Raw genomic sequence first — 27,100 nt, forward strand, 5'->3', positions numbered from 1 at the left:
ATATATATCAACAATTAAAAATCTGCCAAATTATAATGCCCTGCTTGGGGCTCTTTCCAATACTAGCTTTTACCGCATCCATAATGCGATGCGCTTCTGTGTAAGGCAGAGGGCGCCCTCTAGTGACAAAGGATGCTTAGCTTTTGCTTGAGAGAAAAAAAATTACGTATATGAAAAGCGTCTAGAATATTGACGTTGTGTTGTAACAATGTCATATTTTCAGTGTTTCAAACGTCATGTCATTTTTTCTCTTCGCCAAATTTGGAAGTAGGGATTATTTTTTTTGGGGGGGGGGAGGAAATATCAAATTTTTGAAGACATCTTTCATTTGCTAATGCCAAAACCTCTGTACATAATATAAATTCATTGTAAATGCTCTATTTAATAGCAGTAGTTCGTTTGTTTTTCCACTGGTGAGTAATCTTCATTATTTAATATCAAAAACGGACTACAAATTGCAAAAAAAATGGTGTGTGCATTTCATGGAATTTAATTGTCAACATGACGACCTCGTGGTATCCTCATTTACATAAATGAAACATTTTACGTGCAAAAACAGCTATATTATAAAGAACACTATGAAGTGAAGTAGTCATGTACAGGGGTATCATTAAAACCATAAGCAGGAATATAGTATCCCATACAAAAAGTCATAGGTGTAATTAACATGCACTAAACTAGCTTTCCTATAAACATTGTAAATTCAGGCTCAAGTATGCGTAATATTTTTCTTGTCCAATTTAAGAGACATTGTACATGTACATAAAACTCTGTGCTGTCTGGTGTTCTGTTAAAATGGCCCTCAAAGAATTTGAAAGTGATGTTTATATTAATGCTGTAAAATTGTGGGGTTTTTTTTGTCTACTGTACCCACCCTAGAATCTGAAAAAAGTCCAGCAGCAAGTTTTACACGATTCTGGATTATAGTACTCTTCAAAGTCTCAAGCTACCAATATTTTACGTGGGGCTCCAAATTTGATGCAAGTACAAGTTGTGTCGTCGTTGTCTTTTGGCTGAATGAGTATGGTTCCTTATAACACAGGCTTTCAAGCATTCCTGCTTATCCTACTTTTCCCTACTTTTTTTACTTTTAGGCCAAAAAAAAAATAAGTCGGTCTCTGGTCAGCGCGCGCGTCGATTTTAATCATGCGCGTCAATCTTTTTTTTTCCCAAAAAGTTCCGCGGTAGCTCCAACAGCGCCCTCTATTGCCGCACCTCCTCAATTTTTTTTTTACCAAAGAGCACCAAGGAATGGGAAATTGCACCAAGGCAAATTATGGAGGACACCAATGTACATGAGGACACAAAAAAAGCAAAATAGTACCCCACCTTGTCTGTACAATCCAAGCTTGAACAAAAAAAAAAAGCAAAAAAAAAAAAGCTGCGTCCCCGCGTCAATTCCGGAACTTTGGTCTGACCAGAGACCGAATATATCTTTTTTTTGGCCTCATCTTGAAATTCCTACTTTTTCCTACTTCTTGTCATGTTTTTATGTAGCTACCGAAATTTACCCACACCAAATACAGTGGAACGCCGCTATACTGAACACCGCTATACGGAACATTTGGCTATACCGAACATCATCCTTGGCTCACGGTTTTAATGTACAAAACATACCGAACACTGTTGTTGAAAAAAGTCAACAGATTTAACTAAAAATCTACCGGTTGTACATGTATTAAACACTATTTGGGCCACTTTGAATAACTTTTAATTAATTTAATAACTTTTAATTCCCGAACATCAAACGACCCATAGTTACATCGTGTTTGAATGTTGAAGAGCGATAGATGGCTATTATTTCCCCAAGGAATAGAAGGGAAAACCACTCTTGAGAAATGCCAGTTCACTATTGGTCAAAAGAGGGTACCGTCGGTTCAAAATCGATATTCCGAACGATCGTTATTACGAACACTTTCTGTGGATCCAACGATGTTCGTTATAGCGGCGTTCCACTGTAGTGCCGTTCAATAACACTTTTCATAACAGGGTGACACACTGTCACATGTAAATCACACAATGAATGGCTTAGGCGCAGGAGTACTGCAACTGTACTTCCAAAAGCTTAGTTGAGGATGAAGCACAAGTGATGTGAGTACAGAACATGCCAAATGAGGCTTATGATGTTGTGGACATGGGTGAGTATCAACAAAAACTACTCCTGAAAGCCCGCAAAAGTCCAACCTATATCCTGATTTTATCCTCCAAAGTCCTACTTCTTTTTCACCTGGGTCTGCTTGAAAGCCTAAATACCCCCCCCCCCCCCCAAAAGGTTGTTATAAAGCCAATAGTTTTAGGACTCGCTACATATTGCTATTAAAAAATGGCTATGTGTTCTCGCACTACTTTCTAGTAAACTAAACCACTGAGAAACTTGGTCTGTGTCGATAGATGGTGACTGTATATGGCATATGCTTTGATAAAAACAAAAAAACAACAAGAAATTCTGGATTATTAAATGTAGGACTTTGTGGCAGTTTCGTCCCCAGCCTGTATATGGCGAGTCAAAAAAGACATCAATACATCATGTGATGGTTCAATAGTGATACATTGTGGTCGTACTCATTAATGTACCAGCTTAACTTAAGCCCTATAAACAAAGATCATTACAGATTTTCATTAGTTTTAAGGGATACCCTCATGATTTTTATACGCTTTCTGATAATTTTAAACACCCAGCCCAAAATACACGACAATTTATTTGAACTGTTTGTGTTTATTAAATACAGGTGAAACATAGTAAAGACCATTGGGAGATGTAAGTTATTGAATACTTAAGTATGGTACTTGTGAAATATTTATTTCCTCAGAAACATACAATCACACACACTAGATATTGAGTTGGTCAATTAACACTTAAAGTCAATGCCAGCATTAAAATACCTAAATAGTAATTTGTATCAAAGAAAATTGGGGGAAAAGGGGAACTCGAATTTTTGCAGCAACCTGAGTATTTTATCTTGAAGAGCCGGGCATTCAAAAACTAAAATGTAAAGTGAAAATTAACAAAGTGCTTTAAGTGAAAGCTTTTAGAATTAGGAAAATGACACTAATCAGCATTATGTTTTTTTCTGGAATAGAAAAAAATGTAGATGAAATCACGCACTGCTGTTCCATGTTTAGGTCCTTCATTGCTAAGTCTTCTACTTGACTCCAAATGTATTAATTTTTAATCAATATTATCAATCTTGTCTGTTCCTTTATCAGTTGAAGTTATAATTATATTTTTTTTCATAATTTGAAAGTGATAAATTTGCTTTCCCTTTTGAACATATTGCATCAGTCTTTAAAAGGGGCCATGCAATGATTTTTCTTAGGAATATGTTCTGTTCTCCTCTTAAATGCATGAAAACTGTTTGGCATCCATTCTTGGTCAATTTTATTGAAAAGTGCACTCTTTAAACACTCAAAAATGTTCCATGCTTTTCAATACAAGTGGGGGCACTGTTGCTGTGATGTCATTTCAGAAAGACCTTGTTCAGTTTAGGGGTTTTGGGTTTTTTTTGTTCAAATTGTGAATTGCTCATTAAAAAAAAATTGTGAGAAAAGTGTGCTCATGTACTGACGCAACAACGATTCACCAAAGAAAACAAAACTTTACAACAGTAAAATATCTAAAATTCTGGCAACTTGTGGTGTTGAAATAAATGTAACATTGAGATTTCTGCCTGAAATGACATCACTCTTGCTCATGAATATGGAAATTGGCATTACCATAAAAAGGCACCAAAATACCCTTGAAAATGTCAAAACGAAAATTGAAAGTAAGTAAGGTTGAATTGGAAACAGGTGTATTTTCCAGGTGGCATGTAAAAAATCACATTACATGGCCCTTTAAAAACTATTTCTGATCAAAAGGAATGGCACTTGCTTTATAAATTTGATATTCTGAAAATGTGGATGTGATTATTTTAGTTAATTGTAATTTCTTTGTATTTGAGTTGAATTTTACATTGTTTAATATTTATGATTGTAAGAAATGTTGGTGTATATTATAATGTGCACACCGTGTTGGGCAAAGTGTGAATTTGTAAATAAAAATGTTACATTTGTGATAAATTCATATGTGCTGTCCGTTCTCTCCCTTTTTTGGTTCTGTAAAAAACATTACAAATTTTTAATTTTTATAAAAACACCAAATGCACGCGTAACTGAAACTAAATGTACACGTTCTAAAAAAAAAACCCGACCCCATACGTCTAAGTAGTTTTATTTAGAACGTATAGTTGATGGTGTTATTGCATAATCACGCCATTGTTCTGATAAAAATCGTGAAATACGCTGCAGACGACCGCAGCGAGCTAGCTGTTGACGGTACGTGGTTCTTCTTTTTGGGCAGTCCTTAACGTTTTTCTGAGGTAACGTGTTTCACTATAAAGTTATAGTATTGTCCTCCATGCTTTTGAACACTTTCTAAAGCCTCAAATCAAAGGCTTTTTGTGATGCACAAACTATAGGGCCCTCGTGGGATCCACCACACTAGTCACTACTGCTGTGCTGGTGCAGGTGCTGGCTGCGCTGCAGCGCTGGCGCGGTATCCGTACACGTACGTACATGTACTACACGTACATTTTTACACTCGTGTAGTTGTTGTGCCCATTCTTGAAAATCACGCATTCTCGAGAATGGGCATGCACATTCTCGAGAATGGGCGCGCATTCTTAAGAATGAGCGCCCATTCTTAAGAACGAGCACGCGTTCTTAAGAATGAGCGCTCATTCTTAAGATTGGGTGGGAATATCACGTGCACAATTTATGAATTTTGCCCAATCTTAACAAACATTGCACGACATAATTATGTTAAATGAATTGTATAGCGGTTAAAAGGGAAACAGTTCATATAAAGAGGAAAGAAAATGTTCTATGCTTCTGTACTCGTATAACTACGATAATTTGAATCAAATTAAACCTGTTATTATTGCTTTTTTCTGCCCACTATAGGAAGTTTTGTAATAACGGAGGACTGGGAACTAGTCTGGGGAGTGCTTTGTTTAGGCTAGACAAGTTACAAGTCCCTGCATGTATCATATGCGTGCCACGAAAAAAAACGATGTCCAGAAGCTGCCAAAATTGCTCTTTTGACTAGATAGAATCCAGCTCTGCGACGTTATGGTGGGATGTGAACAATAAATTGGTGGCAATTTAAATGGGAAATAGCATTAGCACTATGGGATGTCGCAGTATTCATTCTCATTCTTCACATTCTTCATTCTTACGTCCCCCCCCCCCCCCCCCCCCCCCGCTTTTATTATCCAAAAAATCAGAATTCTTTGCACTAGTATTATTATGTCTCTTATTTTTTCCCGGCCCCCCCCCCCATATCAATACGCCTTTACTTATCATATCCACTCTACTTTTCAGCGCCTTGCGTTGCAACAGTATAATTATTGAGAATCAGTGAACGAGGATTCAGCTAGACTTGCCAAGCGCAGCCGGTGCTCGACATCGACAAGACCGTTATCTTGTCGCGCATTCTCAAGAATGTGCGCTCAATCTGGAAGAGTTATTTTTTGCCAAGATTGAGCAAGGATCCAGTTGCACATTCTCAAGAATGTGCATGCCCATTCTCGAGAATGCGTGATTTTCAAGAATGGGCACAACATAGTCATCATGAATGTCGGACACTTCGCCCCATTTCCACGTCGCCCCATGTCACTTCGCCCCTAACCACTTCGCCCCATCCCCACTTCGCCCCATACCCACTTCGCCCCATCCCCACTTCGCCCCATTCCCACTTCGCCCCATTCCCACTTCGCCCCATCCCCACTTCGCCCCATCCCCACTTTGCCCCAGCCGTTACAATACATGTAAAAAAAAAAATCTCATCTATTTTTTTGGCTTAAAAACAATTTCAACAGATTCACTAATTGCTAACCAACGGAAAGAATTAGCCCATCACCAAATGAACAATTCATAACCAACCTCTCTAGCTAGGCTCTCCCCTACCGAGAAAAAAGCTTGAAGTAAAAGATCCAACTTTGTTCCCAACCCGGCTATACCAACCCGTCTCCCACTTATCTGAGAACGACAATACCTTTGACATCCTAATTTCACTCTTGGAGGAACCAATCTCATCTAAATGAAGTTGTAAGTGTCACATATCAGACAAATTTCGACGGAACATTTTCCTCAAGGCAGTGAGTTCCTTTTAACTCACTGACCCATACCTACGGATTCTTTTGAATCCAGCGGCTGATGATTTTATTCACAAGCCAATAGGAGAGGCGTCTCTGAATGGGATAGAGCCATCATTTCTCTCATCTGTGTCTCGAGCACCTCATCAGAGAGTTTGTATTTTTCCTAAGTTTCTAGAATTGGGAGCATTTATTATCTGGGGTCTTTGGCAGTTTATTTGGTCTGCACCCCTAGCCTTCACCTTTTTCATACTACATGGGGCGAAGTGGGGATGGGGCGAAGTGGGGATGGGGCGAAGCGGGAATGGGGCGAAGTGGGGATGGGGCGATGCGGAGATGGGGCGATGTGGGGATGGGGCGAAGTAGGGATGGGGCGAAGTGGTTAGGGGCGAGGTGACATGGGGCGACGTGGAAATGGGGCGAAGCGTCCGACACCCGTCATCATCATGCATGTCATGAGTTCGTGATCGTAGGGTGCAAGTTTGCAACACAAAATACGGCCTAACCTGCCTAAGATCATGCACGAATGAACTGAAGGCCTACATAATTATTATGACTGAATGGTTCATGTCAATATTCAGTGGGAAATCCGAGGTGATATGTGATATCAGGTAAGGACTTTAATAAATGTTGATGTAGTTCTTTTTCTGTATGATCTTGCATAGGTGTACTCTCCTAAAAAGCTTCGCTGCTGTCCTGGAGAGGATTGTCATGATTTGTAGGCCTTTTTCGTAAAAAGTGGTTGTTTATGCCAGCCCGTTGATAAATATGATTTGTGTTGCGGGGCTGTTTTATCATGTTTGTGTACAACAAGTCAACATGTAATGATCTGGTTCGTTAGTAAAACTTTCATACACGCACCACTGATTACTAGCGCCCATTGGATACACACACACTGAAGTTGCGTTAGTTTCCGGTTCCAACATGTCCAATGGTTCCAATGCTACTTAATAGCCAGTGGGGCAAGATTACCATATGCGAAGTTCACTAATTTTCCTCTGTATTGACTACCAAGCCCCCAGATAGCAATTTCATGTCATCAAAGTCAATTTGAGCAGTGAGAAAATACAAGCATTTTCTTAGAAAACACTTAAAATTTTCAGTCCAATCTCATAGGGTTTGTACACAGGGTGTTGAGTGAACTTCGTATATGGAAATCTTTCCGTCAGTGGGCATGGTTTAAACTGAACTGACGTCATACTAATGAACCGGATAGGCAGTAGACATGGTAGACCTATAAATTCACACGTATAGTCGTGTTCCCTAACGTGGCGCACTTCGAAGCTTACCCAACTTTCCTCGTGTAGTGTTGCCAAACCTCTTTGTTGATAAACCTCAAATTCATGCAGTGAAATACTGGTACTTTTACCTTTTTAATGCTTGCTATTTAACCTCTGTGAACAATTTCGGTTTCATAAAATTTTTATCCGAAATGCAAAAACGGTCGCGTCCGGAAATTGGGCACAAATTGGCGGAGTGTTCCCTAACGTGGCGCACTTGAATAAATCTCAGAAAATTCCAAATTAACATTTAAGAATTTCTGTAAACTTGATAAATTCTGATAAATCATTATTATATTTACTTACAAACCCAGCCAGATGTTTGTCAGAAAATTATTTTCTTATTTTTCGGGGCATTTTCAAAGGAAATCACGCCAACATAATCTTTTCTTTTAACTTTGTAACGGGTAAATAAACTTGCGATTTATTAACGGGAGTGTTTAGAACTTGATGAAATTTCACTTTCTGTGAAATTTCAGTTAAAACTTTTGCTCTAGCTAGGCGCTACAGGCGAAAATAAAAGTGCGCCACGTTAGGGGCCGCGCCACGTTAGGGTACATCAACAATACCTGGTTCTTGATTAGATCTTCTAAATACTCCGCAGGGCAGGGGAGTTTTAACAGGAGGCCAGAAACACCGGGGCAAACCCCTTCGCTTAGCCTTAGGCGATAAGTGTTGTGGGTTCTTTTATGTGCATTGCAGGGTGACTGCTCTATGTTCCGACACTCCTATGTTCCGACAACCTAGATTGTGTTACTCCCGGTTAGGGTTAGGGTTAGGAATAGGAATACGTGCAGTCGGAACATAGGGGTGTCGGAACATAGAGGTGTAACCCATTGCAGTACACAACACACGGGATTGGCCATCCAAAGGACAAAGCAATAATGGTATAAGTGCCTTGCTTAAGAGCACAAGTGCCCAGACCCGGGCTCGAACCCACATTCTGCTACCTCTGCAACACCAGAGCATGAGTCCGGTGCGCGTGCGGTGCTCTTAACCGCCAGGTCATGTCATTTCTGAAAAATTCACAAATTCTGATACTGATAGGGCCTAAACACTAAACCAATATCTTGCTCTATGTTTACACTCCATTATATCCAAAATATGGATATGGGTGGGTGGGTGGGTGGGTGGGTGGGTGTGTGTGTGTCCGGACAAATCTTGTCAGCGCGATAACTTGAGAAATACTTTACATATGAACTTCAAATTTGGTTTGTGGATTGTCCTTGGCAATTCTAAGAAGCCTTTTGCATTTGGGCCAAAAGGTCAAGGGTCAAGGTCACAGTGGCTGAAACAATAGAAATTTTGTCAGCGCGATAACTTGAGAAATACTTTACATATGAACTTCAAATTTGGTTTGTGGATTGTCCTTGGCAATTCTAAGAAGCCTTTTGCATTTGGGGCCAAAAGGTCAAGGGTCAAGGTCACAGTGGCTGAAACAATAGAAATTTTGTCAGCGCGATCACTTGAGAAATACTTTACATATGAACTTCAAATTTGATTTGTGGATTGTCCTTGGTAATCCTAAGAAGCCTTTTGCATTTGGGGCCGAAAGGTCAAGGGTCAAGGTCACAGTGGCTGAAACAATAGAAATTTTGTCAGCGCGATAACTTGAGAAATACTTTACATATGAACTTCAAATTTGGTTTGTGGATTGTCCTTGGCAATTCTAAGAAGCCTTTTGCATTTGGGGCCAAAAGGTCAAGGGTCAAGGTCACAGTGGCTGAAACAATAGAAATTTTGTCAGCGCGATAACTTGAGAAATACTTTACATATGAACTTCAAATTTGGTTTGTGGATTGTCCTTGGCAATTCTAAGAAGCCTTTTGCACTTGGGGCCAAAAGGTCAAGGGTCAAGGTCACAGTGGCAAAAACAAAAGAAATTTTGTCAGCGTGATAACTTGAGATATACTTTACATATGAATTTCAAATTTGGTTTGTGGATTGTCCTTGGCAATCCTAAGAAGCCTATCGCATTGGGGGTCGAAAGGTCAAGGGTCAAGGTCACAGTGGCTAAAACAATAGAAATCTTGTATTTATTCTGAGATCATAGGGATTAGGGATTAATTCATATAAAACCTACAGAAGACACTGATGCTGTCAATGAACGTTCCATTTGACCAAGGTACATGTAAGTTGATGTTAGAGTGGTGTTATGTCATGGAAACAGTCACGGTTGCGGGGCATTTGTGTTTGTAAACACACCTGACTTGTTTTTTTTTGTTTTTACTCATTACAGAGAGCAATATTCCCAGCCATGGCTCGGCTGAAAGTGAGATTCCCCACGCGAAAAGTGAAATTAAGGCCAACTCAAAAGAGTGAGGAAGAAGACGCATCTTTTGAAATAACCGTCTTTTATTGTTTTCTTCAAAATGATAGCATTCCAGATATGTTTTTAACAGGAAGTTTCGTCCCGTTACTATCTTTAAGGCGAGGCGTCATAAATAAATTAACCGTTCGAACGCGTGCGCACGCTAGGAACGGGGCCTTTTGTTACATCTACCTCCCGTTCGCACGCGTGCTCACGGCATCCCGTTCCGAACGCGTTCTTATACAACAAAAGGCCAGTCACGGTCTGTGCACACACGAAGAGCTCATCGGCACTTAAAGTATCCGACAAACTTTCTCGTCGCTACAGGCTAGCCCGTACAGTACAGGGGGGGACGTATAAAATACGGGCACCTTGAACGGGGAAAGCAGTCCTTTGCAAACTTTACTATCAGTATGTAAAAACCTTGAATATTCGATTTATAATTCGCTGATCGTGTGTACAAGGCCAGTTTATAACATCAGTCAGCAAACTTCTTACAATGTTTAAACTTGTTTTTGTGAACATTATATGCAGTACCGTACCTGCTAATTTACATTTCCGTGCTTGTACCCAAAAAAAGAAGAAGAATACTCGCACTTCGTTTTACATAAAATAAGTGTTAAACGTCTCAATTATTTTTTGGGTTGGATACGATCTAGTGTAGTATGTCTGGTTTTCTCAATTTTTACCTGCTCGTGCTGTCTAAACTCTGAAATGTTTTTTTTATTTAATGCTTGCTCCGATATCGGGTTTTCAAATTCCAAATCTGATTTAAATTCCAAACCAAAACGGAATTTTTTTCCGTACAAGTATATACACATAGTTGTTCTTCGCATCTTTGTTGTGCTGCTCCCGTTCTCGCACGCAAAGGAACGGTTGATTAACATAACAATACCCCCTCAGTGAAGCTTGCCCAAGCACAATCTACGGAACGCGTTCTAAAAGCCGTTCGGCATGGGAAGGAACGGGGGCCGTTCAGAACGGGAAGGAACGCGTGCGCACGCGTGCGAACGGTTAATTTATTTATGACGCCTCGCCTAAACCAAGTCAGCTTTTCAACAATAATTTCGCCAGTTACTTTTTGGATAGCTGCAAATGATACACTCTACCTAAAGTGTTTGGAATCAACTGTTTGAAATTAAATGTTTGAATTAAATGTTTGGAATTTCATGTTTGGAATAGACCCTTTCCATGATGCCCCATGACAGTAGGCAGGCCTTTGTTCCTGTGTGATACAATTGAGCAGGCACTTTGTGCTTTCATTGTAACCGAATATAAAAATAAAATCTGACCACTGTTATGGCACACCACGCATGGAGTCTATAAACTGTTTGGAATTAAATATTTGGAATGAAATGTTTGAAATTATGTCAGAAACCAGTTGTCTGTATTTATAATTACTAGTGCAGTGCCCGTCTAAAATGAGCATGTTCGGGAAATGCAAATTGCTTTGCCGCTGGTATAGGTTGCATACTTGCAGAGTTTTGGAGAACTGCTCATGCAAACAATGCACGCGATTCAATGGTGTTGTTTTCACAGGTTGAACGCACACTTACGTCAAAGTTTGTGCCAAGTTTGAAGTTCGACCACCTACAATGGTCGCTCAGTCGACTGCAAAAATAATGTGCCCGTGTACATACGAAAACATGGTATGCAGTGCTATTCACCCATACTGGACAATGTATCGCCCTACAATGCACGTGCGCGTGCCCGTCCTTTTTGCATTGTTTGCGTCATATTGAGCACGCGCGCTTTAGCTTAAACATGACGTAAACAATTGAAAAGAACGGCAGTGCGTGGTGTTGTGTTCTAAGCTGCCACGTTTGCCTCTGAAAATACTGCTTTTTTGCAGCTTTTTCGAGAACCGCTCATCCAAACCACTTCAAACTTGGCACTGCACATTCTGGTGTCCCGGGCAATACACCCGCCGATTTTCAACTTCACACGGTGCCTGGTTCTGGAGATAATCGGCGGACTGACAGACAGACAGACAGACAGAGATTCCTGGAATTATAGTAAGGATTGTGTCCGTCAATGTTACGTGGGTAACCGTGTGCTAATGCTGATAACCCTTTCTGAATGTGAGCCATTATCATCAGATGGACTTGATAAACAAATTAAGCGGTTGGCAATGGACCACCAAAGACTCAGTTATTGGCATGACAGACTTCATGCATTTACTCGTTGTCTTTCATTGAAAAGGTAAACGAAATATATGGAGCAATGACCATGTGAAAAATCCAGTGATTCAGAGGGTTTCTAATTTTTGTTTGGCCAAAAGGGAATTTGTAGGGGATTTCCTAGGGTGATATTATTTACAATAATTGCTTGCACTTTACAAACACAAAAACGACAATTTCTCAAATACCTTGCTTGACTGCTGGGAATACCGGTACCAAGGTGTCCGTCCCCGTTACATAGGTAATACCCCTTAAAGGCAGTAGACAAAACCCTTTATTTATTTATTGTACAAGAGAAAGTTAGCTTTTTGCTACTTTTTCTAAATTTGTTTCAAGCTGATTGTGCCCTCAATTCACGTTTGAGTCTTGAAATCTCCCCCAAGCAATTTCAGTGTTGAGGTAGATGTCACACTCCTATTACCCATTACTGTAATGGGACCCCTGGATTCGAACCCCTGACCCCTTGATCATGAGATCACGAACCCTAACCACCAAGCCACACTTCACAAATTCCATCCAAAGACAATCACCTCTAAAAGTAGTCCTGAAGCCCGTCGCCATTTTGAACAAAAAAATGCGCCTACATAATGTAAGCTCCAGTTATAGGGCCTAATTTCATCCATATTTTACAGAAATACAATGTCGCAGTCCTGATTACGGCTTTCACCCTTGTTTTTGTTTAAAACCCTCAAGTTCATGGTCCACAAAATGCTCTAATTAATAAAAAAAGCAAAACAATTGAGGGCATACAAATCATGTTTTGGCCCGCGTAGGCAATTTTGGGCCTATTTACCGGCCTGCACCCAGAATTGATTTTGCAGCCTTCAGTATAAGGTTTTGACCGTGAGTTTGGGATTAATACTCAACAAGGGAGGACAGATAACATAAATGATGGACAAACGGAGACTTTTTATCAGGGATTATTATTAGAATAGGAAGGTCAATGATCTATTGGGTCAGATTGTTTCTGGGGACAAAGTCCAGCAGGTGATAGGGTTTTTGTCTCCGGTGCTGCGCTGTCATTTATTTGACGAGTTGATGCAGTGATAACTTGGCTGAGAGTGTTTTCCAGTGGAACCGAAACTGTGCCACGTTGGATTTAGTGGGGTTTAATTAATTTGTTAGTTGCTGAGTTGATGCACGTGTAGATGGTAAGAAATGTAATAAGCGAGTATAATGTTTCGGTGACATTGTTCTCTCTCCTAAAAGATTTCCTTCTTAAACTGGAAGTCTTTGAAAGAGAATTTATATAAAACAATTTCAACATGTCTCCCCAGTTTTGAGAACTATGCGTATGAAAAAAGTGTTAACTTTTTGGGGGACCTCCCTGTATTACTGTTCACGCATCTATTGACCACATTTTTGTTGTGGGAAGGGGGAAGTTGCTTGAAAGTGACTGTTTTTTTTTTAGGTAGAACTAAACTCTACTATTGTTCCCCACCACTGGAGTTTTTCTGTTCCTTTTTTTTTGGGGGGGGGGGGGTGTGATTGGATTATCTATTGAAGTCTAAATCATCTGTTTTTGCAAACACTTTATTCTCACTGATTTGTTGGCATGTGTTTCTCTTTCAAACAGCTGAGAGGCCTTCAGGAAATCACACAGATAGCGACAGGTTTCAGACCAACCAACAAAACTTGACTGCCTGGACCCACCCAGCATCCTCACCATGCATACGATATTCAAGTTGGCCCTGGCGCCACCGCTGATGTGCATCGGTCTCATGATGCTGCCCTTCGTCTTCTTCTTTTCGCCCACGATTGTCGCCGCAGTAGGCATTGTCTACTTCCGTCCCGACCTGGTCTTCAGACTGTACACCCGGTGAGAACAAAATGTTGACGATTTGTGTTTGTTGTAAGATCAGGGGCATCAACTCCCCTTTCTTCAGTCTTGTCGGTAAAGCTTCTCGTGGGTAAAAATGGTTCAACTTTCAGCAAAAGGGATCACTGTCAGTGGTGTAGCTGTGGGGGGGGGGGGGGGGGGGGGGGCAGCATGCCCCCCATAAAAAGTTTGCGCCCCCAGTTGCCCCCCCCCCCCCTGAAAATTTGGCATCCGGAGAAAAAATCCAGCCATATGAGGTACCATGATTAGCTGGAAGAACATAAAATCCCTTTTGCCGTGATTGTGTGCATTTTTTTTTTTAACAAAACTCTTTATTTGTGCGAGTGGCTGTTTATTGTAACGTCCCTTGTAAAAGCGAATAGCGGTAGTTATTGTCTAATGTAGCCATGATATACGTTGTGAACAGCGACCGCTATGGGAAGATTTTCTGGCCATAATGGTTTTTTTTTTTTTTTTTCCCCACTTTTCTAAAAAAAATTTAAATGGGGGGGGGGGGTTCATAACCTACCCTTCTCACTTGGCCACACTGCACAAGATGTTTGGTGTGACGAATCATTGTACTAGTTTATGAATTAAATCTGGCAAAATGGCATTCTGTCGTGCAGATCATTTGAAAAGGACACATTCTTTGAAAGACCAAAAAAAGCAATCTGAATTCTGTGTCAGCTTTGTATGTCATTGAACTTGGTGAGTCTTTCTGCTTTCCCCAGGTTCAAGATGTGGCACATCGGCTTCCGATCCAAATCCGTCACCGTCAGCAAGTACACCTTTTCATTTGCCGTGCGAGGCAAGCCTGACCCTTCCCGCCCCTCCATGCTATTCCTGCACGGCTTCTCTGCAGCCCAGGATATGTGGTGGCCGTTTGTTCAGGTATCGTTATATATTAATTATTAGTTCATAGATACCTAAGACAGTTTACCCATTCCTATTGGTCGAGAGCCCATCACGTACGGATGTTAAGGAAATGGCTGGCTGGTCTTAAACACTAGTGTCACATGAAATTTGGACTCCTATGAAATCCAGTGCCTTTTACCGTTTTACTGGTTGAACGTTCACAATCCTCACGTAGGCATGCGCAGTACAACCAGTGAATCAGTATTTCATAGTCCGAAATTCACACTACACCAGCCCAGCTGCTTTTTGCGTGACATCGCGCAGTACGAAAGACGCACACGCCAATATCCTTTCAAGGAGTTGTAGAGGGAGATTCCATATTAATAGTCAGAGGGGTGTTTTCTTTTAGAATGTCCATTATATAATGATCTTCGATCTAACTTTCTTACTGACATTTGTAAAATGGAGCCTGGCTTTAACGGTTTAACAAAAAATGATAAATTCATTTTTCTGATGTCGTCGGCAGATAAACATACTATTATATGTGTAGCTAAATTTATTTCCAATGTACAAATCTTAAAGAGAGGCAAAGCATGACGTAATTTCAAAGCATATTCTTTGTTAACCCACCTGCCAAATAATTCAATGTTTAATTTCACTGTTGTAACCCTTCCCCAGGGTCATGGGGTTTGTTCCTATTTGTGGAATAAAACATAACATAACATAACATAACATAACATAAAACAAAATAAAAATTAAAATTGTTGAACAAAACAGTTGACAACATCTAATTTTTGACTTGTTTTGATTTTGAGACCAACAAAGTTAGTTTTATTTACCGAAAAGGGATTCGCCTCGGGTAATTATCACCCATCCAGACTCCCACCGGTCTTAAGCAGAATTTTTAATACCTCCTAAACACACATTTATTCCCTTATTATTATTAGTAAGTATTGCTGCTAATGAAACCTGGTCCAAGCAGCACGGACGTCAGGTTGGTAATTACTTAAAAAGGGCTGGAAATGGTGACTCTTAATTGACAGACTTGAGTCTGAGTCTTGGACTCTGGTCATTAAGTCTGGCGTCAGTGAGGTATATGTAATGTTTCCCACATGAGTTACATGGGTTGCTAGTGTACGTGTTCATCTTTTCAAACCGTGGACGAAAAATACCAGAGAACAAAAGACAACAATATCGTCCACGATTCCCAGCATACGTCCATGATTGGGGTCGTGTACAAAACCTATGGGAGTCTTCCTAAAAAGTTACAAACAAAAGAGGGACAATAGGACGTCCACGATCGACGGTAAACACACGTTTGTCTGTGTAACCATAGTGGCTCTGGTTCGTTCCCAGCTAGGACCATGTGTGAGTAGAGTTGTGTGTTGGTTCTCTCCTGTGCCACGAGGGTTTTTTCATCTCTGGCTGTGCTCTGTAGTCATATTTGGGTCGTATGGTTGGACCTTTTGCCTGCAGCTCAACCACGTTGTAGCCGCGTCCTTCGCAATTCAGCTTGACTGGCCTCCCAAATTATTATTATTACATGCGCAGGAGTGGCAAGGCTATAACCTTCAGAACCTTCAGAAATTTATACTGTATGAAAACGCCTGGAGGGTTTTTCTAAACATACAGTGCTGTAATGGATATGTCTATTTTACTCAAGTTTTTGGCATAGGCCTATAAAATCCTTCTATCTTTCCTGCAGAATTTACCCAGTGATTGGCACATCGTGGCAGTGGACATGCCTGGCCACGGCAAGACGACACGCAAGATGAATGATAGCTTCTCCCTCCCAGCCCAGGCAGCAAGGATGCGACAGGTTGGTCAAGAAATTCCCGGATTGTCTCCAACAATTAATAACTGAAAACCGTCCATCAAGGAATCTTGGCTCCAGCTCAAAACATCATTTAACTCCATGTAAAGTTCACACCAAATATTATGACCAACAGACAGTTCAATATGCAGCAATGGAAGAAGGGAATAAATTACTTCATCATATAAAGATAAGTCCATCATTGGAACATTTTAAATCACAGCTTAAAACACACTTTTTCGCTTCCAGAAGCCCACAGAGACATTTTTGTATAATGCGCTATATAAAAACTATTTATATTATTTTTATTATTAAATAAACTTTTGCCCAATTTCATGGCACTTCTAATTCAGCACATGATTTTCTGCTAATGTGGCTCCCATTCATGAAACAAACAAAAAATGTTTACTAAAATGTTTTTAAAATATAGTTCTTGCCCTTTTCAGTGATGATTTACTTTTTGGAAGCGGGCTTTGTGATATGTCATAAAGCTGAAAACACAGAAAGTAAAGTATTGGGTTCTGCATTTCTTGAACTGATCACGGATCCTCTACACAAGGATAAACGACTTCCCCAAATTTCTGGTTAGATGCGTGATATGGCACTTGCGCGTCGCGCGTTTGCGAAACTCGGCACGCGACTGCAGTCTTTCAGTGGTCAGATTTCTGTCAGGACGCCAGCTGTCGGCGATCATGGCGTGCGCATTGTTCTACATGTTCAAATTACTGAAATTTGGAGGGGAAAAAAACTTCATTTCATACTCTGCCCAGATATGTCTGAGTTAGACAGAACATGTCACACTTGTTCAAAATTTTAGCAATCAGTTGGCTGTTCCTACAATATTTGCACGTAAAGTTGATTTGTAACAGTCAGGTTTTTCTTTCTTGTTTTGGCTCCAGTTCACACAGGCTGTGGGTCTACGGAAGAAGCCGTTTCATCTAGTGGGTATATCCATGGGTGGCGGCGTGGCTGGGGTTTATGCGGCTAAGTACTCGGAGGATCTCGCTAAACTCACCATGTTCTGCCCAGCAGGTCAGTGTAGCAATTAACAGATGCTGAGGTTATACTGTCAGTCACTATTGTACGTTCCAGTAGCTCACCCAGATTGACTTGGGTTAGCCCCGTGCCGTTCGATTAGCTCTGACGTCATTCTCAGGGCTCACCTGGGTCAGCCACCACAGACCCTGCTCGTGGAGCAGAGTCAGTGGTGGAAAAACGTCACATGCATGCATTGTTCATTTCAAAAATGGATAAATATGGCGGCCAGACAGCGGAAATCTGAAGTGGACTCAAAAATAAACTTTATTGAAATCTAAAGGTGATTATTGATCATTGCGACTTTAGCGGCTATAAATCCGGCCAAACTTTGTTATTTTGTCAATTGATGGAAAAGTAGTAAATCTCAAACTAAGACCCAGTGCGAAACGGGCGTTTTGTCAGTGCAGGCCAAGAACATAGTCATTCCCTTATTTGTACATTGACTTCCATTCTTGAGTTTTGTATTTGTTTCTTAACTCTATCTCAGTTGAAACCATAAATCAACATCTAGCTTTTCTTGTTTGTTTAATTGTTACATGTACGTCGGGCCTGATTTTCTGATTTTGATTTAACACAAAGAAATGTATTTGTTCACCGCACAATGCTGGAATTTTATGTAAAGGTAAAAGAGGTAGAAATGTAAGTTTATTGACATGGCAGATTTTCCACAGTTCCTTCAGAACAGAAAGAGAAGGGTGTAGTCTACTTGTCTGTTTTTATAATGTTATATCAAACTCAAATTAGGTTTTGCCCTTCACCGACGTATAACCACTGTATACTCAGTGTGTTACCTCCCGAGTGAAAGTTGGAAAAAAATCACTTGGGTGGGACTCGAACCCACGACCTCCTGCTTTCTAGTGCAGATGTCTTACCACTCGACCACCGAGCTAACGGGATCGGTTGGCCGGTTCGAATCTGATGTACATAGCAGCGGGTACCGCATAAACTAAAAACGCAACATTCCATCATATCAAAATATAAAATATACTGTTCAGTTAAATTACGCATCCAAAAAGATTAAACTTGTAAGTTGGGCTGTTGTATATTATGGCTGTTGACATAATATAGATGGGTCATTCTATAAATTTAGGGTGCAAAGTCTGACATTTTTTCTGACCCTGTTACCTTGGTACTTTGTAATATGCCTTTCAAGTACCGGTATCTTGAATGACTTTAAGCATTTTTTTTTTATTGGTTGGATAGGTAGTCTACTCTTCATAATCACTCTCGGAGGACGACTGCATTAAGGAGTGCCTCAGAGTGAGAAAATTGTAGAAGTCAGATATAACAAGGACAGGACAAAAAAGTGGACCCCAAATTTATAGAATGACCCCGATGTCTTGCAAAGACTAGATTAGCCATATCTGTCCAAAAGTCTGTTGACTTGATGCCAACCATTGAGCACTGATTTTTCGTTAATCGTTCAAAGTGAGGTCAAATTTTCTTTGTCGCCATTTTTGGAACGAGGCCAGATTGTTTTGACTGCCCGGTCGACGACATGTGCAAATTGATACAGGGCAGATCACACACTGATAAACAAGTGCTTAATTTATTCAAGGACTACGGTCAATAGTTAGATAACCTTCCTATGTGAACATACATTCCATGCAAAGTTCTTTCAGTCAAAATCAGTCAAGTGACTGTTTTCAACAGTTTAGAGCTCCCAGCCTACATAAAGCAGGATTGACTGGCTGCGACTGTTTATGTAACTTGACAAAGCTATGCTTTGACTGTAGGTGATTGATAAGCCAGCTGTGCCCATCACTTGCCTGCAAACTACCCCTCGCCATTCGCAATATCTCATCGCTTTCTGAATTTAAAGTGGTCCTGAAGACCCATTTGTTTCAGATCACTCAGAATACTCTTGTTTTAGTTAAATTTAATGGTTTTGTTATTTCTGATTTGATCTAATTTTTGTATTGCGCCATGAGCATCATTTATGGCGGATACCGGCACGTTATAAATTGCCGTTATGACATTATTATTATTATTTTTGTCTGTTGAAATATGCTTGAAATATAATCTGACTGTTGGTGACTAACCTGTGTAAAAAGCATGGCAGGCTGTCCTTCTGATTTGAGGTGTGCGATCACACCCCCCACACCGTCGCACGCCTAAAAGCTTCCTGAGAAGTGTGAATAATTGCACGCCTGAATTTCCCTGGACCACAGATCACACACCTAGAAAATCACACACCTAGAAAAAACACACGCCTAGAAAAATCGAGGTGTGCCTTTTTCCACCCGCCTGTGATTTTCAAATCAGAAGGACTGCCTGCAGCAGGGGAAGAGGATTGATTTTTTTGTTGACTGTCTGTGACTGTTCAGACAGCAGGAGGGTTAACACTCATTGAACTCTTGCCTAGCTTTGACTGATGCATCACATCTACTTATGCATACAATCTCAGTTGATGTTTCAATTACTTTGGGGGTTTTTTAGCCGTAAACCCATAGGTAACCAGTGATCATTATACATATATAACATGGTTTGAGGGTGGACAGTCGATATTCGCTCCCCGAGGTATTGGATGTTGACAAACTAGTTCCCGAGGCGAAGCCAAGGGAACTAGTTTTTCATTTTCCAATACCGAGGGGAGCTAATATCGACTGTCCACCCGAAATAAACCATGTTATATTTGTTTTACTACACCTCGTACATTTCGGCGCCAGTTTGTTTTTTCGTTGCAGTATGCACCTACAACCAAATCTTTGGAGAAACTTGTCCAGCTCACCAAAAGAATCTTATTGCTCAACTTCACTAGTTCAGTTCGTTTGCAATACAGTGCAGTTGTAAATACAGTAGCCAACTTTATTTTTTACAGAAGGCATCTTTATTGTCCATAAATATTCGGCATCATTGTAATCGGGAAAAGTACGCGTACCGTGTAACCATCTCTTTGTGTAGCTCGCTTGGGGGATGTTCGCGCATGCGTACTTCACCCGTGCGACAGTTCCACGATTGCTTTGTAAATTTACCCTGTTCGTGAATCCTGGCACGCGCGCTTGGAAAACAGCAAAAATAACATCTGGCACGTGATGGTGAATTGACCAGTGAGAGATCGGCTGTCGATCATGAATATGTATGAGGTATAGTAAACCCGGATGTGGTACGTACTCTGCACCGGAGTGCTTAAGTTCCGGAGGTTACAGGTTCAATTCCTTTGTTCAATCTTGTAATTGTCATATTTTTTTCCCTTCAGGAATCAATTCCAAGATCCCTAGTGAGTTTGAGCTTGCTGTCAGCGATGGCAGGCTCAGCAATGGCCTGTTGCCAGAGAATGAAGAAGAGTACGTCAAGATGGTGCCATACTTGATGTATGAGGTTCCCAAAGTCCCAAGTCTGGTGCGTTTTTAGTTTACGCATGATTGTTATTTATTATTTACTTCATTTCACACAACCTAAACCCTATCCTGTTAGGCCTTTTATGCTATGATGCATCCTCAGTCCTGAAAAAAAATCCTCCAACTGCCTCCCTGTAAAAATTTGATACAGCCTCCAACTGCCGAAATCATCCATTATCTCTTGAATTTGTTCATTGGAGGGGTGACCACTGCCTCAATCCTGCAAAATCTTCCACCAATCATTGTTAGGCAGTGCCGATGATATCCAGAAGCGGTATGGATGTTTCAAGTATAATCTAGGCCTACATTTGTGCACGGCAAAGCATAAACAACACAAGCTATACAGCCTGAAAGCTTGAAAAAAATGCATCCTCCAAAATCAACAGATACATTTTTGCCATATAGCCTCAATCCTTTGAAATCCTCCACTTATGCTAAGGGATGTTTGAGGAATTGGGAAGGCAAGGATTTTTTTTCTGTATGATTATTGTCAATTTTTTTTTTTACGTTTTATTTATTGTCATGTTTTGGCTTCTCCAACTTTTGTATTTCTAATTTGTCACAGTACTGGAAAGGAATGAGGCTACTGAGGAAAAACAACAATGCGTTCTACAAGAAAGGTGAGTTGAGAGCCGTTGGAGTCTCGCCACCTTTATGCCAAGTGACTACAAACAAACTCTGTGCAGATTAGAGAACACTGAACTGTAGTGGTGGGGTTTAAATCTGGATTTTTTTAAAACTTATTGTTTCCATTTTGGAAACTGGATATTCGAAATCAACCTAAAAAAAATTAAGCCTTCCGTTTTTTTGTGACACAGACTAATTAAAGAAACAACTGAAACATCCCCCAATTTGCTCCATGGTCTATGATTGTAACTGCATTTAGTGAGGTACCTTAGTGAAAAAATCGTGACACAGTGGACAAAAGCACCATTTTTTTCACCAAAGCATCTCCATGGTATACCTTTTCGAAAAAAAGACGGACGCAAAAAATTGGATGATGGGAAGGGCATGTATGACGTCATTATGACGTCATCAGCTAATTATTACATGAAAAAAATATAAATTGATAATAATCTTCAGAACTACAAGCATTACAGCAACAAATGTGGTATCAAATTAAAGGGGACAGCAAGCTCTTTCATATGAGTGGTATGTCATGGGGATGGAATATAGTTAAGGGTGATTTTGTGGGTCAAAAAAACTTTTTTGGTCAAAAGACATGTTTTTTAGGCTAAAATCATGGATTTTGGGTAGTCACATTGACACTTTGTTTAAATACGCAAACAGTATGTGGTATTGTGAGATGTTGTTTTTAAGTTCCAGAGAAAAATTCAAATTCTATGCCACAAGAGTTTTTGTAATTGATTATTAGTATCATAAATATGTTTAAACTTGTTCCAAAGATAAGCGGAAAAGTGAGGTACCTATTAGTGATAAAATTGTGACACGGGTGGACAAAAGCACCATTTTCACACCAAAGTATCTCCATTGTTTACCTTTTCGAAAAATCACAACTTGATGAACTTAAGCAGCTGTGTGCTAGCTCCTTTGAAAAAATATTCTTGCACAATTTGCGAACAAGTGAATTACATTTACCATACTTTCAAAAGTTTTGTGTGTGATAATTAATCTTGTCTACTCGCCAATATGCTTCTTCTCACTTCAGATTCCATTAGGTTTTTGATCTTCACTATTTGATTAAATGTTGTTGTTGGTTTTTTTGGCAGTCATGAGTGATCTGATGGCTCCTAACTCCAAAGATTCCCTGCGAGCCAACATGTCATCTATCACTGTGCCCACTTTGGTTCTCTGGGGCCAACATGATAATGTAAGCGGGACTTTTAATTGCAAGCTGTGTATATTTACTTACAACTCGTCACTTTTTTTAACAAGATAGTAACAACACTTTGAAAAGAAATCTGTAAAATAAATGTGTCAAAATATGGCACATTATAATTAGGCTGCAGTTTATCCGTTTTACACACCGACACCATCTTTAAAATGTTGAAAGTTGTGTTTTTGAAGAATCAATGCTTCAAACATTAGGTTTGGATGTTACATTATTTAGCAAAAATGTGTATTAAAGGTACATATACGTACCCCTTTTGTCCCTTTACAACCGCAGAAACAGGGTTTTTATTAGCGAAAAATGATGCTGTCATAATCCATATCGTACAGGCATCGCGTAGTTTTGAATATTCGCACGTGACGTGACGTGCAAAGCACGCGAGCACATTATGGGCACGCCCGGCGTGCAATCTTCGAAATGCGCGTGCAGTACGCTCTGAATAGCCAGACAGCATCGTTTACGTGTACATCACGGCCAGGGGTTAGCGCCCATGGAGTCGAGGCTGGTTAGTAGAGCACCGGTATGGTGTTCCGAGAGGTCGAAGGTTCAAAACCCACTCAAGTCAATTTTAACCTAAAATTGAATTTATGTTGGTTTTTGTATTTTTCAGCTTCTTCACCCCTCTGGGGCGAGAGTTCTAAAAGAAGGCATCCCAAACAGTCAGGTTCACGTCCTGGAGCGTTGTGGCCACTCACTGCACATGGAGAGACCCTTTAAGACGTCCAAGCTCCTGCGCACATTTGCCGAGGAAGAAAATGCAAATTAAAAAATCACTCGTTAACAAGTGGTTGATTTGTGGCATACTTGCTCCTCCTAACAGTGTTGTAGTTCACCACAAGTCCATCACAAATCCACCAGTCTCAAGTCAAGTCACGAAAAATATTCAAATGAACTGTTACAAAAGCAGTGCTTTGTTAGGCCAAAAAAATAATAAGTCGGTCTCTGGTCAGCGCGCGCGTCGATTTTAATCATGCGCGTCAACCTTTTTTTTCCCAAAATGTTCCGCGGTAGCTCCAGTAGCTCCCTCTATTGCCGCACCTCAATTTTTTTTACCAAAGAGCACCAAGGAATGGGAAATTGCACCAAGGCAAATGATCGAGAGCATCAAGGCAAATTATGGAGGACAACAATGTACATGAGGACACCAAAAAAGCAAAATAGTACCCCACATTGTCTGTACAATCCAAGCTTGAAAAAAAAAAAAAAGCCGAGGCCCCGCGTCAATTCCGGAACTTTGGTCTGACCAGAGACCGAATATTTATTTTTTTTGGGCCTGAACGGTTGAATCCCCTGTTACTTGTGACTGGACTTGCAAAAGGACTTTGTGATTCACTTCTGAATGGACTTGTGATGGACTCGGCCACATCCCAAGATTAAAATGCAACTTTACTTGGGTCAAACTATGCACCTTAGTCACAAGATGGCCGTTTTAAATCATGCTCGCTGGATCTCTTTTAGTTTCAAATACTCGTGCATGGGGAGTAATTGTCGGATGATGATTGCAGGGTTTTACATGTTGTGCTTTTAAAAGTGTTTTTTGCATTCAGAATAAGCTTGAGATACCTTTTGTCCATGAATTAGATTTATTTACCTGAGCACAGTGATGGTTATCAATCATTTTCTCATTTTACATCAACTTCATTTCAATTTATACATTACCCCCCAAAAATGTGCAGGGTCCGCCTCGCTTTCAATTCAAGATGGCCGTTGTTGGTCAAACATCAAAAACTCATGGTGTCCGCTCTGTGTTGCACACTGCAACACTCGTGGCTACTGATTACCAGCTTTTTTTAATCGGTCACTGACTATTTAAAAAGTCCAACCATTGCTCATTAGTTTAGCTTTGACACATTACTGTCAGTCAGTGTTCTTTGATTTGACTAACTCTTGTGTGTGTATAATCATACTGATTTCTGACCCAAAAAAAACATTTTTTCGGTCAAAATTGTTAAAATAATTGAATAGTTCAAAGGTGTTAATAGAGTAGGTTTCATAGTATACAAATATAACATGATTGAGGGTGGATAGTCGATATTAGCTCCCCGAAGAATTGGAAGTTGACAAACTAGTTTGTCAACTTCCAATACCAAGGAGAGCTAATATTGACCATTCACCCAAAATAAACCATGTTATATTTGTTTTACTATACCTCATACATATTCAGTTGCCGAAATTTTCCAATTGCAGTACGCACCTCGGCATAAAATCTTCAGAGAAACTTGTCCAGCTCACCCGAATATTGCTCAACCTCAGAAAAGTTCAGAAAACACTGATAAACATTTACGCGTGCCGCCATCTTTTCAATAGTAGGGTGATGTTCGCGTGTGCTTACTATATACCCGTGCGATAGTTCTACACTTGCTTCATAAAGCGCATGCATAGTGGACTATCGCACGGGTAATGCATGCGTATTTACCCTGTGCGTGAATACTCGCGTGTGCGCTTGGGTAAACAGCAAAAATAAAGGCTGGCACATGATGAGGAATGGACCAGCGAAAACTTGGCTCTCAATCATGAATATGTATGATGTACAGTAAATGCTAATAGAGTAAGGAACAAGTCTGTCACCAGCCAATATGGCCCATCAGGCTGGCATTTACCTTTGATTTCGGTGGCAAGAAACGACTGAGAATATTTCTATTCCCCCCTGAATGGGATGCCATCGTTGGTTACTCCCCAGCTAATGCCAGTACCCATCAATACTAGGTGGAGAGCCAAGTTGAGGTGAAGTGGCTTGCCCAAGGACACAACATAATAGCCAGCATCTGGCTTCAAACCCCTAACTTTATTATTATGCGCCATGAATCCTAATTGCTAGGCCATGCATACTAAAATTAATCAGTGCAGTAAAATTCATCTTGTGTAGTAGTTTATATGCATACTCCCCGCATATATTAGTAGAGGGTGCAGTAAAATTATTCTTGTGTAGTATTTTATATAATGTCAGTGGTAAATTGACTTTCATTGCCTGTCATGCCTGTGTGTGAAAATTCATATCAAGAAATTATATAAACTATTATTATTGTCTCTGTACCACCAAATATATTGGCTTTTAATTTATAATAATGCCATTACAATGCATGCTGGTATTTGTAAACAATTTTTTATACATGTACATTCATATGTCAGTTCTTTAACAGAACTAATTGTGTTTAATGAAATTTTTAAAAATCACGTTGAGATTTTAACCAATTTAGCGGGCATGCAACTTTTCCTCGGATCTGCTGATTTCCTCGATTTTTACTTCTCGTGAATGCCATTACAAATCGAAAAATACTTTACAAAGTCTTGTGTGCTTTGGAGTTTCCTTGGTTTTTTTTTCTTCTAAATTCCCAGTTGCATGCCTGATTTAGTTTATAATTTAAGCAACAAGCACCGAGTTAAACGTTCTGGTTTCTGAACTTTGAAGTGTTTTAGTTTTCAGGATTTTAGATGAGGAAAAAGTTGTGTAGATTGAAAAGTTTCTCAGAGTTTGGACACATAAGCATTACACACTGTTGTCTTAAATCATTTATTTTGAAAACTTGAGATTTTGATATGAAATCAAAGGCATCATCATCATAAAACACCAAGCCCAGTGACCAGTTCGGATAGGTTAGGGCTGTGGATTTTTGAATAATTTAATATTCCATTTTTCTAACTTGGACTTAAATCGAATATTCAAATATAGGTTTTCCCGGACAATTTCGGAAAATGTGCGTTTGAATTTGTAAAACATAATTTCAATTTGGCGCCGAGTTTGAGAACGACGTACATCCTGGTTTCATTTTTACAATAACTAGCATTCGATTTCATTTTGCATCAATCAAATGAATGAATGTGCGTAACGTTTCATTTAAGGAATTACAAATACGTGATTAGGTTTTCGGTTTGACGTATGCGTTGCCGATTATTACGAATGTGCAATCCAATTCGCAGAAAATCGATTGTCTATTGTGACACAGGCTGAATTGAACATTCTTTTTCATTTGTTACAATTTAAATTCGCATTTTCTGCATTCAATTTAAATAAATTATACAGGCCTATACAAATCATGATACAACTTTGATTCATTAATTAATGATTCATTAATTAATCAATGTATGCCTTAATGATCATTAATGTGTTTGTTCTTATATACACAAAGGCATATGTGAAATGTAGGCAAATGAAATGTGAAAATGATATATAATATGACCAATATGAAATCACTCAAAAATAATCTTGTGGCCATATTATTGAGACGGTAAAGGGACACATCACGTGTCATGTTACATGGGATCTGCATGGGGACTTTTTGAATATTCAAAAATTCAATAATTCAATCAACCATTCCTCAACTGTTAATTTAACACATAAATGAATTCCAATGCTTGACCAGGCATACGTTAAATAACACTGCGAGGGAAATCGGCTGCACATTTAGCGAAAAAGATTGATGATAAATTAAAAGGAAAACAGGATTGCGGATGTGCCTTCGATTTCGCGCTAAAATGA

General features: G+C 39.9%; 1 protein-coding gene across 1 annotated transcript; it reads left to right on the plus strand.

Moving 5' to 3' along the window:
• The first annotated feature begins 12,924 nt into the window (after positions 1-12,924).
• Positions 12,925-23,525, plus strand: LOC119726721 (monoacylglycerol lipase ABHD6-like). The gene is made up of 9 exons (XM_038198530.1): positions 12,925-13,056; positions 13,482-13,724; positions 14,456-14,615; positions 16,285-16,398; positions 17,292-17,424; positions 20,630-20,772; positions 21,337-21,391; positions 22,502-22,602; positions 23,234-23,525. The coding sequence occupies exons 2-9, from the start codon at positions 13,573-13,575 to the stop codon at positions 23,387-23,389; spliced, it is 1,014 nt and encodes a 337-aa protein (XP_038054458.1). The 5' UTR covers positions 12,925-13,056; positions 13,482-13,572; the 3' UTR covers positions 23,390-23,525.
• The last annotated feature ends 3,575 nt before the right edge of the window (positions 23,526-27,100 follow it).

The sequence above is a fragment of the Patiria miniata genome, unplaced genomic scaffold (genome assembly GCF_015706575.1).
Source record: "Patiria miniata isolate m_02_andy unplaced genomic scaffold, ASM1570657v1 HiC_scaffold_2, whole genome shotgun sequence".
NCBI lineage: Eukaryota > Metazoa > Echinodermata > Asteroidea > Valvatida > Asterinidae > Patiria > Patiria miniata.